General features: G+C 36.7%; 1 protein-coding gene across 1 annotated transcript in view; it reads left to right on the top strand.

Moving 5' to 3' along the window:
• Positions 1 to 17421, top strand: part of sptlc2a (serine palmitoyltransferase, long chain base subunit 2a) — a 96219-nt gene that overhangs the window by 32378 nt on the left and 46420 nt on the right. The window contains exons 5-6 of the mRNA XM_028821235.2: positions 1125 to 1249; positions 3943 to 4036. Of these exons, the coding sequence (XP_028677068.1) occupies positions 1125 to 1249; positions 3943 to 4036 (219 nt within the window). The remainder of the gene's footprint in view (positions 1 to 1124; positions 1250 to 3942; positions 4037 to 17421) is intronic.

Below are 17421 nucleotides of genomic sequence, written 5' to 3'. Positions count from 1 at the left end.
TACATAGGTGTATCTAATAAAATGGGCACTGAGTGTATAGCAATATATTCTTTCCATGTTAAGGACTGTTTACAGCTTTGTTCTGTTCCAGCATTATTGTGATCCTGCAATTGGATTAAACGAGTTCAGAAAATGAGTAAATGGATATATATGACATTGGACTTGGCTCTCGGTCAGTCTCTATGGACTCTGGTCCAGTCTATCATATTTTTTATTGAAATCACTCTGTTCTTCTAGAGGTGCTGTTGACTCCATTGTCCTCAGATTTTCATCATATTTTAGAAAATGCTGCATCCTTAAATTGCATTAATTACACATGCTTCTTGTCAAAATTTATAAAAATATAAACTTACCAAGGCAATGTTGTTTAAAGATATTTAATATAGACAATTTATGTTGTAGAGAGATTATAAGGAAAGCAAGATGTTAGCATTGTAACAGAGGTAGGCTATCTTGCCATTTTCCATGATTCAGTATTTTATTTATCTACATTCTCTGACAAAAGCTGGTAAGTGCCAGAGCATATCTTTTTTCACTTAACATTCTGAACAAATAATTTTGAAACTGTATCTCAAATATTGTTAAGGAATCTTTAATTTTCATATTGTAAAGTTCTTTTTTTTGGCTAGTCAGATGGTTAAAAAAAGCACAGTCATTTACTATTATACTAATCAGACCTTTTAAAATAATGGCTCGAACATAACTGATAACACATACGGAATACTCCATGCCAAATCACATTTTATTTTTTAACATTCGATTCAAACTTGCTTTATGCCATTGTCACAGGAAGTACTGGAGCCTATCCTAACAGTGTATCATTAAATTCCTGGATGGTGAACTTGTGATGCAGAAGCCTATCCACTGAAACACCATGCCACCTATGTTACACTTTTGCTGAAGAAAAAACATACTGTGTACCAATGAGCTCTCAAAAAGAATTTCTGTTGTCTCAAAAACTAATTTCAAACTGTGTGTTACTGTGATTGCTTTAGCTCCAATACTGTATAGAAAAATGGTATTGAATTGCTCTGAGAAATGATCACCGGTGTTTTTTCTTGTCTCAAAGTATAATGAATCATGCAGTTTCCTTCTTAAATGTATTTGTTTTCTATTTCTCATAGGTAATTTGGATAAACATGAAGAACTGGAAAAGCTAGTTGCTAAATTTCTAGGTGTTGAGGCATCTATGGCATTTGGCATGGGATTTGCAACTAACTCCATGAACATTCCAGCACTTGTTGGCAAGGTTTGGAAAATTATCAGTTATTATTCTGGTTGTAACGGCTTTCTGTTGCAGGCATTTTTCTGTGTTTTAATACATGATTTTTTTTTTTTTTATGAAAACTGTATTGACAATAATGAAACCACTAAGATTTGTCTTCTTTGCTGTACATGCAAAGTTACAGGTCACTAGTCACAACAGGAAGGGCTCTTCTTTTTTCCATGGATGTTTTTCATGTTGTTTGCTGTTGTCCGGCATTGGTAACCATTAGGTTCCATTACAGTCATATGAAAAAGTTTGGGAACCCCTCTTAATTCTTTGGAGTTTTGTTTATCATTGGCTGAGCTTTCAAAGTAGCAACTTCCTTTTAATATATGACATGCCTTATGGAAACAGTAGTATTTCAGCAGTGACATTAAGTTTATCGGATTAAAAGAAATTATGCAATATACATCATAACAAAATTAGACAGGTGCATACATTTGGGCACCCCAACAGAGATATTACATCAATACTTAGTTGAGCCTCCTTTTGCAAATAATAACAGCCTCTAGACACCTCCTATAGCCTTTGATGAGTGTCTGAATTCTGGATGGAAGTATTGTTGACTATTCTTCCATACAAAATCTCTCCAGTTCAGTTAAATTAGATGGCTGCCGAGCATGGACAGCCTGCTTCAAATCAACCCATAGATTTGTGATGATATTCATGTCAGGGGACTGTGACAGCCATTCCAGAACATTGTACTTCTCCCTCTGCATGAATGCCTTTATAGATTTTGAACTGTGTTTTGGGTCATTGTCTTGTTGGAATATCTAACCCCTGCGTAACTTCAACTTTGTGACTGATGCTTGAACATTATCCTGAAGAATTTGTTGATATTGGGTTGAATTAATCCGACCTTTGACTTTAACAAGGGCCCCTGTCCCTGAACTAGCCACACAGCCCCACAGCATGATGGAACCGCCACCAAATTTGACAGTAGGTTGCAGGTGTTTTTCTTGGAATGCGGCGTTGTTCTGCTATGCAAAGCTCTTTTTGTTATGATGAAATAACTCCATTTTTGTCTCATCAGTCCAAAGCATTTTGTTCCATAATGAATCTGGCTTGTCTAAATGAGCATTTGCATACAACAAGTGACTCTGTTTGTGACGTGAGTGTAGAAAGGGCTTCTTTCTCATCACCCTGCTGTACAGATGTTCTTTGTGCAAATTGCACTGAATTGTAGATCGATGTATAGATACACCATCTGCAGTAAGATGTTCTTGCAGGTCTTTGGAGGTGATCTGTGGGTTGTCTATAGCCATTCTCACAATCCTGTGCATATGCCACTCCTGTATTTGTCTTGGCCTGCCAGACCTGCTGGGTTTAACAGCATCTGTGCCTGTGGCCTTCCATTTCTTGATTCCATTCCTTACAGTTGAAACTGACAGTTTAAACCTCTGAGATAGCTTTTTGTAGCCTTCCCCTAAACCATGAGACTGAACAACCTTTCTTTTCAGATCTTTTGAGAGTTGCTTTGAGGATCCCATGCTGTCACTCTTCAGAGGAGAGTCAAAGAGAAGCACAACTTGCAATTGACCACCTTAAATACCTTTATATCTCATGATTGGACACACCTGTCTATGAAGGTCAAGGCTTAATGAGCTCATCCAACCAATTTGGTGTTGCAAGTAATCACTATTGAGCAGTGACAGGCATTCAAATCAACAAAATTACAAGTGGACCCAAATTTTTGCACAGACAGTTTTTCACATTTGATTTAATTTCATACAACTAAATACTGCTTCACTAAAAATCCTTGTTCGGAAAACACCCCACTACTCAGATGTTCCTAGGAACATCTGAAAGACATAGCACTGTTATCTTTTTTGTTGAAAGTAGAGTCAATTATTATGCAGGCTGAGAGGGGTTCCCAAACCTTTTCACATGACTCTATATGGTAAAACTATTTTCTGTCTTTCTGTATGTAAACCTGAGATTGTTGTTTTTTCCTCTGACATCACATGGGCTAAGTAATATTTTAACAAAATATGTATATATATATATATTTTTATATTGAATATTCCATTAATGTTGAAAAGAGTTTTTATTTTAGTAAATACATCAAATACATGTGTACTGCCAACTGTTTTATGTAATTTCTTGGGAATTATTTTTAGACAGCAACAACAACAACAACAACAACAACAACAACAATGTAGCTCAAAGTGCTTTACATGATGAAGAAAGAGAAAAAAGACAAAATGGAGCTTTTTTGTAAAGCAAGTACTCCTCTAGACAGAAAGAACTTTAGGAAATATGAAATGGTTTAAAATTATTAGTCTTACTATATGCATAAATTAATGTAGTACTAGGGTGTTGTACCGTGTTAGCCATTATGAATGTAGAGAAAAGCCAAGCAAAATGACACCTTTTATTGGCTAACTAGAAAGATTACAATATGCAAGCTTTCGAGGCAACTCAGGCCCCTTCTTCAGGCAAGATGTAATAAATTAAGTAATTCATGTATCTGAATTAAATAATTTTCTTATATTAGTGTTACAATGTTCGGTTTTATGTAAAATCCTAAATAAATTTAATTGTAACACTGTTGAGTATTACTGCAGTATTTGACTAAACATATTCTATGAGTTATAAAAGTAAGGCATATGATCCCTTTGTTCCATATATTCCTGTTAAGAGTTGTTTTCCCTTTTTTTTTCTCTTAATAAAAGGGGTGTCTCATATTGAGTGATGAGCTAAATCATGCATCATTGGTTCTGGGAGCAAGACTTTCTGGAGCAACTATCAGAGTTTTCAAACACAACAGTAAGTGTTTATTTGTGATGTACAAATTTCTAGTATAAACTTAAAATTTCTCAGGCATCAATGACATGTGTGTATTGTCATCTTTTGATTTCATTGAAAAATTACATTATCTCTCAATGCTATTTTTCAGTATTGTGAATAATAGAAAAGCATGTAGACCACCAAAGTTTAATGACTCGTTCAATTAAAGTAAAAAGTGCATTTCTTAATGAGGACAAAATGTTATATTTAATATTTAATCCTAATTGTAAGAATCTAGAAAATGTCAATATGGCACTCCACTAGTAGATTTTAAAAACATCTTGCACAGACCCAATTTTATTTTAATATGAGTTCTTAACAAAGTAAAGTAATAAGTAGCATTTGACAAAATATAGAAAAGGATCAGTGGAAAATAGTTAAACTTGCAAAATTGTGTATTGGTACAGATTATCAAGCGGGCCCTTCTTGTTTTCAAATTTTAGTTGATCTTTGTTAAAACAGCTACCTATTATGATTTGACTTATTTAGTCACCTTTAAAACTAAGATATAATAGTGTAACTCAAGCTTGGAATTTTATGTAAATGTGGTTAAGCCAAAGTCACACTTGGGTTTATGTGTAATGATCCACTTTACAGTGCTAAGCCCAAGTAACACTTGGTACAGTATGTAGTGGTCACTTGTTTCTGTAAATGTGACCTGCAATTTCACCCTCCATACCTCCGCCACATTCTTACTTATTTAAAGGGAGAGGATTATTATCAATTTTCAGTCTACAGGTTGTTAGTTAGTTGGTAAACAATGGAAAAAATATGTTAGAAGTAAACAGAAAGTTTTGCAATTTTAAGACCAAGAGAACAACAAAACTTAGTAGTTTTCTAATTGTTGCAATTTGTTCTTCTCTCCCACAGAATGTAAAAGAAACAGGCAGATGAAACATTTTGCTTCATATGTTACTCGATTGTTTAAATTTAAACTATTTACAGAAACTGGTGAAAATATTGATGCCCAAAACAAAAAAAATCTGATATAAAATTTGCATTTATAGCCTTGGCAGTGTTTTTAAACAGTGCACCACATTGTTTCTTGACATCCACATTAATATGATCTCTTACTCGTTATGAAGTATGTCCAGGTTATTTCCCAGGTTTTCTGCCTGCTTTTCCCAGCCATTGAGGGTGGGAAACCTAAAGGCAGCGGTTGTCCTAGGACTCCTTTTTTTTTTTTTTTTTTTTTAATTTTATTTATTAATTTTATTGTAATCATTCCATACAAATAGATCAATTTATACAAAAAAGAATTGAAGACAAATCAAACCCCACCCTTGAGAAGGATTGCTTAGGGCTTTTTAATAGGGCAAAAATAAACAAAAGAAAGGAAAAAATATATATAGGTAAATAAAAAATGGAGAAGGGAAAGAAATGCGGAAACAATTATTTCTTCTTATTCTAAAATATTATTGATTTAGATCCTGCCAGGTTTTGAAAAAATTCTGTACAGATCCTCTAACTAAGAATTTGATTTTTTCCAATTTTAAATAATATAATACATCGGTTTCCCACTGACTTATCAGGGGAGAGTTAGGATTCTTCCAATTTAACAAAATAAGTCTGCGTGCCAAAAGTGTAGTGAATGCAATCACCGTTTGCTTGTCCTTCTCCACTTCAAGTCCGTCTGGAAGAACACCGAACACAGCTGTTAATGGGTTAGGAGGGATTGTGACACCAAGGCTGTCTGAAAGACACTTAAAAATTTTGGTCCAAAATGATGTTAGTTGGGTGCAGGCCCAGAGCATGTGACCCAGTGAGGCAGGAGCTTGGTTGCAGCATTTGCAGGTTGGATCTTGCCCTGGAAACATTTTGGACAGTTTTAAGCGAGACAGATGAGCTTGATATATAATTTTTAGTTGAATAATTCTACGCTTTGCGCATATGGAGCTCGAGTGAATTCTCTGCAATGCTACCTTCCACTCCTTTTCTGATATATTGATTAAGAGATCTTTTTCCCAATGACCTCTTGGACCTTTGAAAGGAAGGGATTCTAGTAAGATTTTATATAATGCGGAAATTGTGTCTAATTCCTCGAAATTGAGCAGTATTTTTTCCAGCATGGTGGAGGGTACGAGGTGAGGAAAATCGGGCAGTTTCTGTTTAACAAAGTTTCTAATTTGAAGATAGTGAAAGAAATGTGTAGCTGGGAGGTTGAATTTGGAACGTAATTGTTCAAAGGATGCAAAGATATTGTCTATATAAAGATCTCTGAGCAGTTTAATCCCAAATCCTTTCCAGGTATTAAAAACTGGATATGTTTGCGAGGGTTGAAAGAGGTGGTTCTCTTGCAGAGGTGCCACAGATAAAAGATTTTCCATCTTAAAATGCTTTCTAAGTTGGTTCCATATTCTAAGTGAGTAAAGCACAATTGGGTTATTAGTATATTTGCGATAACTTGCATTTATTGGAGCGCAGAGCAGGGAGTATAAAGTAGTACTACAGGATTTTAATTCTATTGTGGGCCAAGCCTGTGCATGTTCATTTTTTTGTGTCCAGATTTTTATGGCTTGTATGTTTGCTGCCTAGTAATAAGGTAAGCCATGCCACCTTCTGCCTGAGGTCTTTGTAGGGTCGCTCTTCAGATACGCGAGTGTTTAGAGTTCCAAATAAATGAGGTTATAGTTGAATCTAATTGCTTAAAAAACTATTTATTGATATATATTCGAACGTTTTGAAATAAAAAAATAAGTTTAGGAAGGATATTCATCTTAACGTTAATTCTTCCGGCTAGAGTTAGATGAAGGGTTGACCATCTATGCAAGTCTTGCTTAATTTTTTCCATACAGACGGCAAATTTTTTTTAATAATAGAGCTTTATGTTTACTTGTGATATTTACCCCAAGGTATTTAAACTGATCTGCTATGGTAAAAGGTAGGGTGTCCAATCTAATATTATATGCTTGTGAATTTACTGGAAAGAGTATACTTTTATTCAGATTAATTCTGAGACCAGATATCTTTTGAAATTCTGTGAGTGCTGTTAAAACTGCAGGCACAGTGTTTTCTGGGTCTGATATATATAAAACCATATCATCTGCATGTAGAGAAATTTTCTGTTCCAGTCCTTCTCTGATAATCCCCTTTATCTGATAAGAATTTCAACAGTGAACCGCCAGTGGTTCAATGACGATTGCAAACAGCAGTGGTGACAAGGGGCATCCTTGTCTGGTCCCACGTTCTAGCTTAAAGTAGTCTGAACAAATGTTGTTAATACAAACTGAAGCTTCTGGATTGGTATACAGTAGTTTGATCCATGCACAAATATTCGGGCCAAACACAAATTTTTCCAATGCAGTGTAAAGGTAGTTCCATTCAATCATATCAAATGCTTTTTCTGCGTCTAATGATAGTAATATCTCTGGGGTGTTTGACTTTGCTGGTGAATATATTACATTAAACAGGCGTCGGAGATTGGAAGATAAGTGTCGGCCTTTAATAAATCCAGTTTGATCCTGTGATATTACTGAGGGCAGCACTTTCTCCATCCTTCTAGCTATAATTTTTGAGAGTATCTTAACTTCATTATTCAGGAGTAAAATTGGTCTGTATGATGCACATTGTAACAAGTCCTTATTTTGTTTAGGAAAGACGGTGATTAATGCTTGACAAAAAGTTTGAGATAGAATTTGATTGTCTCTAGCTTCTGTAAATGTTGCCAATAAGAGGGGAGCTAGCTGAGTAGAGAATTTCTTATAAAATTCTATGGGGTAACCATCAGGGCCTGCTGATTTCCCACTTTGAAGTGACTAGCATCTAGTAATTCTGATAGGGTCAGAGGTTTATCCAGTTCCTCAGCACTTAAAGCATCTATTTGTGGTGTCTGTAATGTATCCAGAAATGCATTAGATTGTGTATTGTCTTCTTTGAACTCAGTAGAATATAAGGATTTATAATAATCTCTAAATGTGTGCATTATATTTTTATGGTCAATGATTTCTTCTCCATTTGTGTTGGTGATTACTCGGATTGCATTGCGAACTTCTTGTTTGTGAATTTGTTGAGCTAAAAGCTTATTATCTTTTTCTCCGTGTTCATAGTAATGATGTCTTGGACTTATAAATAAGCTGTTCAGTTTCTTTAGTTGTCAAGATGTTGAGTTCTGTATGCAGAGCCTGCCTTTTCCTATGAAGAGCTTCACTTGGACGCCTGGCTTGTTGTTCATCTATTCTAGTAATTTCGCTTCTTAGCTCTGACGCTTTCTTGGTTTCTAATTTATTTCTTTGGGAAAGATATGAAATAATCTGTCCTCTTAAGAAGTCCTTTAGAGTTTCCCAGAGTGTTCCTGCAGAAACCTCTGAGGGTGTGTTTGTCTCTAGGAAGAAGCTGATTTGTTTGGATATAAATTCTGTGCAGTTGTCGTCTGCCAATAGAAGAGGATTAAGACGCCATCTGCGAGGTGAGTGTGACGGGCTTAATGATTTTAGCTCCAAGACTAGAGGGGCATGGTCGGAGATAACAATTGTGTCGTATTTGCACGATTTAATCGTAGGCAAGAAATTATTATCTATAAAAAAAATAATCAATTCTTGAGTAGCTATGATGCACTGGTGAGTAGAATGAATATGTTCTTGAGTTTGGATTAAGAAACTTCCAGGGGTCTGATAAGTTGTGGTCAGTTACAAACTGTGTAATTGTCTTTGCAGTGTTAGATGTCGTCCCCCCTGTCACAGGAGTCCTATCTAAGAGTGGATTTAAAACACAATTAAAGTCCCCAGCCATTATAATTTTATGAGTGTTCACATTGGGAATGGATGCAAATAGATTTTGCATGAATTCCTTATCATCGACATTGGGTGCATAAACATTTATCAAAATCATTTTACTGTTAAATAAGTTGCCCATGACCATCACATATCTCCCTTCAGGGTCCAATACTACATCTGATGCTACAAATGGGACTGTTCTGTGTATGAGAATTCCCTCACCTCTAGTTTTCTTTGTAAAGCTAGAATTGAACATTTGGCCAGTCCAGTCTTTTTGTAGTCTGGACTGATCCTTGCTTAGTAAGTGGGTCTCCTGTAAAAATACTATTTTAGCGTTTAAGCCTGTTAGGTGAGAGCATACTTTCTTTCTCTTTAATTCGTGACTCAGGCCTTTAACATTCCAGCTCACAAAATTAACTGTCCCATCATAGAGACATTGATTCTGAGTTTTTAATGTCATTTTATAGTCTTAACTGGTAATGAGGCAGTTTTAGTCTTATTTTTAAATTTCCCCATGAGTTATTGCCATATAGCCTATTATTACGATGATACTTATAGTTATAAGGATTAGAAGAATAGATTAGATAGAGCCTGCTCTCCTTCTCTCCCCCCTTTATCCCCCCACCCCACCATTTTCCCTCCCCGCATGAGGCTTGATCCCATTAAGACTCCTAAGGTTCATTTTACAGTTCCATACCTTCTGACCGTGACCCTGATGATATGGCTTAACAGGTTTGATTGACCTGTATATCCCAAATACACAGTAATATATAGAATCCAGTAAACGTACTTGCTCTCTAGCTATGAATTATTAATTTATAGTCTTTAGCACACAAGTACAGTGATCCCTCGCTATATCGCGCTTCGCCTTTCGCGGCTTCACTCTATCGCGGATTTTATATGTAAGCATATTTAAATATATATCGCGGATTTTTTGCTGGTTCGCGGATTTCTGAGGACAATGGGTCTTTTAATTTCTGGTACATGCTTCCTCAGTTGGTTTGCCCAGTTGATTTCATACAAGGGACGCTATTGGCAGATGGCTGAGAAGCTACCCAACTTACTTTTCTCTGTCTCTCTTGCGCTGACTTTCTCTGATCCTGACGTAGAGGGTGTGAGCAGGGGGGCTGTTCGCACACCTAGACGATACGGACGCTCGTCTAAAAATGCTGAAAGATTATCTTCACGTTGCTACCTTCTGTGTGCAGCTGCTTCGTGAAGCGACATGCTGCACAGTGCTTCACATACTTAAAAGCTCAAAGGGCACGTATTGATTTTTCACTGTTTTGTTTTTCTCTGTCTCTCTCTGTCTCTCTCTCTCTCTCTCTCTCTCTCTCTCTCACCCTGCTCCTGACGGAGGGGGTGTGAGCTGCCGCCTTCAACAGCTTTGTACCGGCGGTGCTTCGCATACTTAAAAGCCAAACAGCCCTATTGATTTGTTTGCTTTCCTCTCTGTTTCTGAAAGCCTGTGCTCCTGACGCGCACTCCTTTGAAGAGGAAGATATGTTTGCATTCTTTTAATTGTGAGACAGAACTGTCATCTCTGTCTTATCATGGAGCACAGTTTAAACTTTTGAAAAAGAGACAAATGTTTGTTTGCAGTGTTTGAATAACGTTCCTGTCTCTCTACAACCTCCTGTGTTTCTGTGCAAATCTGTGACCCAAGCATGACAATATAAAAATAACCATATAAACATATGGTTTCTACTTCGCGGATTTTCTTATTTCGCGGGTGGCTCTGGAACGCAACCCCCGCGATGGAGGAGGGATTACTGTATAAGTAATTAAAAGAATGAATTACACAATGTTGTTGCACTGTTAATGAGATTGTGTCTTTCTGCCTATATAATCCTCTTTTTTTGGTATCGTTACTGTTTTAGTTTACTATTTATATATAATTTGTTTCTACAGTTATATGCTATATGCAATAATAAAGTTAAATTTTCATTTGTTTATTACACTTTGTTTCTTAATATTTCTATTTTCATAAAGTATACTTATCTGTAATACTAAAATATATGACATTAAGAGGTTCTTTACTTGTGTTATATACACAAAAAGGGAGAGGAAACTGGGTTCACTTCCTGGGTGCTCCCTGCATGGAGTTTGCATGTTCTCCCCGTGTCTGGGTGGGTTTCCTCCGGGTACTCTGGTTTCCTCCCACAGTCCAAAGACATGCAGGTTAGGTGCATTGGCGATTCTAAATTGTCCCTAGTGTGTGTGCGTGTGTGTGTGTGTGTGTGTGCATGCCCTGCGGTGGGCTGGCGCCCTGCTCGGGATTTGTTTCCAGCCTTGTGCCCTGTGTTGGCTGGGATTGGCTCCAGCAGATCCCCGTGACCCTATAGTTAGGATATAACAGCAACAGCATTTATTTATATTGCACATTTTCATACAAATAATGTAGCTCAAAGTGTTTTACACGATGAAGAAAGAGGAAAAAAAAGACACAGTAAGAATTAAAATAAGAGAACACAAGGTCCGATGGCCAGGGAGGACAGAAAAAACAAAAAAAACTCAGCTGGAGAAAAAATAAAATCTGCAGGGGTTCCAGGCCACGAGGCCACCCACCCAGCCCGCTCTAGGCATTCTACCTAACATAAACGACCTCAATCAGTCCTCATTGTATTCAGGGTTCTCATGGATGGACTTGATGATGACGGTCACATGGACTTCTGGTCTTTAATCCATTAATGTAGGGACATCATGGTGCTTTGATTAGGTGGTTGTGGCGCAGATTGCCACCACAGAAAACCAGAAAAAGAACAGAAGAGACAGTAGGGGTTAGTACGGATTTTGGAGCCACCATGAATAATAATGATATTTAATTGAATATACAGAGCATCAGGATTAAACTAAGATGAAGCTATGAGAAAGCCATGTTAAAGGAATGTGTTTTCAGCAGTTGTTTAAAGTGCTCCAATGTATTAGCCTGGCGAATTCCTATTGGCAAGCTATTCCAGATTTTAGGTGCATAACAGCAGAAGGCCGCCTCACCACTTCTTTTAAGTTTAGCTCTTGGAACTCTAAGCAGACACTCATTTGAAGATCTAAGGTTACGATTTGGAGTGTAAGGTATCAGACATTCCGATAGATAAGATGGAGCGAGATTATTTAATGCTTTGTAAACCATAAGCAGTATTTTAAAGTCAATTCTGAATGACACAGGTAACCAATGTAGTGACATCAAAACTGGAGAAATGTGCTCAAATTTAGCGGGTTGGATAATGGATGGATGGGAGAGGAAACCTTTAAAGGAGAACTTTTCTCTCATGCGTTTGTGTCATGCATACCAGCTCACTACTGGTAATTACCCAATGCTTGGCTGAGACTTGGATGGTTTCTAACTTTGTTTTCCTAAATTTTTAATTGATTAATTTCATTATCATAAATAATTTCTGAAGTTAATATTAAAGAAACATCTTTAAATAGAATATCAATGTCATGCTTGTAATAGAAAAGAAAAATGTTAATCAATATGAAGACACGTAATGTGACATTTTATAACTAAAGGGAAATGTGCTGTTTGAAAAATTTTGTTTGAACATTTGATGAGATGTTTCAGATTCGTGCAAAAGAAGTTCCCTTGTAATCAGACAGGCCAACAGGTTTTTTGCTTGCTGTACAATGCTGCAGAAGAAACAAAGTGATTTTGTAATCATTGCCAAAAAATGGATTATAGCAGTTTCAAAACAAAAACCTAGTGTGATCTGAGCTGCATAAATTTTTTTTTTTTTTAAGGAACAGTTTCAAAGTCAAAAAAGTGTTTTAAACACCAGAGTAAAATGATTGGCATTGAATGGAACATCACAAAAAACTTTGAGTGTACAGACATTGCATTGGGACTTTGTCAGCTTGATTCTAGATGTATTTTTAAGGTATTTGTTGAAAAATGAGATTAGTATTTCCATAACCAAGATAGAGATTGCTGTTGCAAAATGAAATTATGTGCTGCTAAGCTACCACAGTATAAACAGTAGTAAAAGAATGTCTACCCAGTGCACTACACTCATTCAGTGCAAACCAAAAAAATCCACAATAATATCTGTGCACCACTACTTCTTACATTCAAATTCTCTTGAATGCAATGGCTGACCAAAGCATATGAGTCAGTTTATTTTCATATAGTATTCTTTGTATTGACAGAACAGTGTGCTTTCATGGTATAAAAGCAACCAATTTAATGCAAAGAAACTTTAAATGTGACAAAATGTCTGTGCTTAGCTTATATTATTTTATAGATAATTCTGAAACACATTTCACATTATTATTGGGCAATCGGCCAGTTAAACAAAAAAAAAAAAAATTCTAACTCACCTATTGTGCTATAAAGGACTGCTTAGAGCAAATGTTTATCTAGGCAGCTTTGGGAACAGAGAAGGAGCCAACTTTGAATATGGTGCCAGTTAATTTTATAACATAGTCACTCATGCAGGGCCAATATAAATTTGTTTAGGTATGGGTGAAACTGGAGTACCTAGGGAATCCTTGCATACATTGGAGAAAAATGAGCAAGCACTAGGCTGTTTTTTAATCCAGCGTGGGCACCACCTGGGTTTTTTTTAGCTGAGTCAGCTTCACTAACTAATGTCCAACCATATCAATGAAATCCAGTTTCAGTCAAATAGAGAATATATGGAACTACTATTGTTTTCCCTTGATTTTACAGCTTCTTACACCAGGTATAGAATTAATTTTGCATATAGCTGCTGATCAGAAATTGGGCATAAGCAGTTGTTAACGTGAATAAAGTAATCAGCATGATAATAGAAACTCCACAAGTCAATCATATGTTATCACTATGCAAGACTATACTTCAGTAATGAGAATGCAAATCTACAGTTACATCATGAGTAAATTGAGCAAAATATTATACTAGCTTAAAAGTTTTTATTTTTTAGAGTCTTCATGGCAATTTTAATGTTACCAGACAAATTCATTTTAAACAGCCTTCTTACTGTCCTAAAGCTGTCCCTAACATTTAGGCGTTTAATATTGATACAATTTTTTAATACATTTTATTACTAGACCTTGCCCCTGGAAATCCCTCCATCCTCATTTATATGCAAAAATACACTTTTCATTGGAATAAAATTCTGCCAAATCAGCTCCGAGATCTTTTTGGAAATCACCAGGGGCCTCAAGTATAAATGGTGTGTACGCACAAAAATGTTGCGTACTCCCGTTTCCATGCTCAAATCGTGATGTATAAAACCTAAACTTGGCATAAAGCCACACATATTTTCATGCCAGCTACATGCTTGGTGTACGCAAGTTCTCCACTCGGTTTTGCAAACTGGCGGCACCCAACGTCAAAGTGGTGCTTTTGTTCCAGTGTGGTTTCCCTTTCTTTTTTAGATCCACATCCCTGATGCGTCTTTATCAAATACACTGAAATTAACCATATATTGTTTATTAGTTTAAGACATCTGATTGTAATTAACCTGTAACAATATAATGGTCCACAGAATGGCCAAACTATTCCAAATACCATAGCTGATTTAGTGTTGTTCCTCTCACTGCACCTTCTTCTTCTTCTTCCAGCTGCTCCCATTAGGGGTTGCCACAGCGGATCATCTTTTTCCATATTACTCTCATTGCACCACTCGGTGTATTTATATCACTGTATCTGAGTGTGGAATCACAGCTGTACAGCAGCTGATCAGAAAGAGAATTATTGGTATACAGCATCAAGCACACACTGCCTCAGTTATGCTGTCTATTGAATTGCTCTCATACGGCAAATGCTGCAGAGCCTTTCCTGTAGGGACATCACAGTTCAGAAACAGTTTCATCCCTGGAACTATAAACGCAATCAATCAGTCCATCAAGTGCTCCTTGTAGATCTGTTTGTACTTATAAGTACAATATTCTTACAGTAAACATGCGATACAGTTATAATATTGCACAGCCTGAGCCACTTTATAAAGCGTGTATTTACATATGACAATATCATCTTTAAGATGAAATACAGCAAAATATGTTTATTACATTATACAGATAAAATGTTAACATTATTTAAATAACCTATATTGTTAATAATTAAACATGTGAGAACACGGTGTCACAGCGCTAGCGACGAGCTGGCGCCCATTCAGGGATTGTTCCTGCCTCGCTCTGTATTCTTGCTGGGTCTGGCGTGACACTGGATGGATCTATATAAATAAAATTCTTTTCGTGTTTGAAACGGAAATGACGTATGACCACAGGTAACGGAAATTATGTATGACCACAGAACATATTATAATATAGGAACTTATTATTTGTGTGAGAGTTATTTTACTGATATTGAAAAGAAGAAAAAAGACAATTTAAATAAGGAGCTGGGAAGGTGAATGTAAAGAAGAAGCCAGTGGTAAAGCAAGTGAGACTCCGTAATAAGGTCGGTTGGGTGCACGGAGAAGGGGTGCCGGCTAACCTAGAAGGACCTTTATGGTGTGGGCATCGGCCATGGACGGACGCTAACACTGAGACACCCGGGTGAGACGGACTTTTTCCTTCAACAAAGGAATCGTCGCCAGGCCGGTGAAATCACTTCTTTTACATTTAAATTCAGTATACGAGTCAGCGGAACGTATCTGACTTGATCACTGGATTCATTGCAGATTTCCCAGGCCGTGTGAATTTAGACTTTAAAACAAAGTTAATATAAAAGAGACTGGGGAACGTGTGGGGATTGTGTGTGTGTGTGTGTGTCAAATTTATATTTGTATATACTGTAGATGTAATATAGGTTTAAGTACTGTGAATGTATGTGTGCTGTTTGTAAATAGGGTAATTTTCCGTTTCTTTTCCTTGCTTGCTTGTTTTCTTTGCTGTTTCGCCATTTTCTGGGGAGTATATTATAGAGTGTTTAAGGGGGTGGCATATTAATTAGGGTTGGTGTAGTTATTATAGATTTGACAAGGATTTAAAGGGTGTTTATTGTTTTGTTTGATTTATAATATATTCTTTTTTGATTGTTTAAAGAATTGTTGGGGTGATTATTTCCTTTGTATAAATTCATAAAAGACAACTCCAGATGAGGATATCAAATTGGGGCTAAGATTCGGATGGGTTCCGTACTTAATAGAATTAATTTTCCTAAGAGTAGGAGATTTTTGTGTGTGCTGGGCTCCTCATTCAACTTAAGAGGTACGCGCTACACCTTGATAGTAAGAGAGATGAAGAAAACAGCTTTGCGTCTTTCTACCTTTTAACTGCACCGAGCTGTAAACAATGTGAAGACGAGACCGCCTTCAGCGGCGAGGGGTCGTAAGAACAAAGTGGACACTGGGAGGCACGGAATGTCAGGCTTTTCCTCTGGGTCAACAGCTTTGCAGTTTTGGACAGTGTCATCTCTTCTTGCACTGTTTGTCACACTTCAAGTGCCCCGTCGGCTCCTGGGACAGTGGAAATCTTTGCGAATAAGTGTAATCGGCGCTATCGAAGTGGGACTCTCTTGGTAAATTGCGGTGCACAGCTACTTACTGTCCCTTAAGATGAATTCAGGTCACTAAAACCCCCCAACATTCAAGGATGCTTTTGTGATGAATTCTTTTAAGAAAATGGAGAGTTTACATCTAAAAAGATGTGCCGACCTCTTCATGTTAAGTATTAGACTTGGGAATTGTTTGGACCTTCTGCCCGTTAAGCACAGAAAGGCAGCGTCCACATTTCTCTGAATAATTTTTTGCTTAAATCACAGGCACATTGTGTAAGATTGTCAAGCAGGTAGTTTGCCCGAAACCACTGCAGTAGTACTCAATGTATCTTTACTTCTTAAATGTTAATGTTTGACTGTTTAATAATTTATACGCTTCTTATATCTTCTTCAAATTCTTTTATCAAAATGTTTCACTGCTTAATAATTAGTATTTATATAATTTCTATTTATTGTAAATGCTCTTTATTTGTTCAAAAATAACATTGGTAATTAACAAACTTATTTTATAAATACTACATTTTAGTTTTTTTCCCTTCCACTCAGTGAGTGAAGCCACTGGGTAATCAGCTAGTAGATGGATAGAATACTACGAAGATATTTCAATGTTCCTTTAAAGTTTTGAAGAATCGGGGTTCTAAGCCTACAGATGGCTTGACATCTATTACAGAGCTGATCATGTGGCTATTGGTTACTTGGAGAAAGAAAAGGAAGGACAGGAATTTGAGGTTAGTATGTTTGAAAGAGACAGTACTGCTGCAATAAATTATTTCATCAAAGGTTGTGCATGGTGCAGCAAGCATCTTGCAGGAGCAATCTCTGGACAGATGCGCCAGCTCGTCACTATCACTGTGCCACCGTATGCCCATGTTTAATAACATGCTTTAATTCCTATCATCGTGAAAATGATAACAAGTATACATCTCAGTATTTAAATTATTCAGAGAGCTCTAATATCACAAATGTAATGGATTCTGTGTCCTGTTGGAGGAAGAGAAAGCCTGTTTAAGAATCATGTAGTGATTTATACACACAGAGCACATAGAAGAACAAATACAATACAAAGCATTTAACGTGCTACTTTAGTTACGATGGTATTTGAGAAACTAGTAAATTGTGAATTTCCCCTTGGGATTAATAAAGTATCTATCTATCTGTCTGTCTGTCTGTCTGTCTGTCTGTCTGTCTGTCTGTCTGTCTGTCTGTCTGTCTGTCTGTCTGTCAAAGATTTT

The sequence above is a fragment of the Erpetoichthys calabaricus genome, chromosome 16, assembly GCF_900747795.2.
Source record: "Erpetoichthys calabaricus chromosome 16, fErpCal1.3, whole genome shotgun sequence".
Taxonomy (NCBI): Eukaryota; Metazoa; Chordata; class Cladistia; order Polypteriformes; family Polypteridae; genus Erpetoichthys; species Erpetoichthys calabaricus.
The sequence above is the reverse complement of the archived record's forward strand: the minus strand, read 5'-3'. Positions and strand labels throughout refer to the sequence as shown.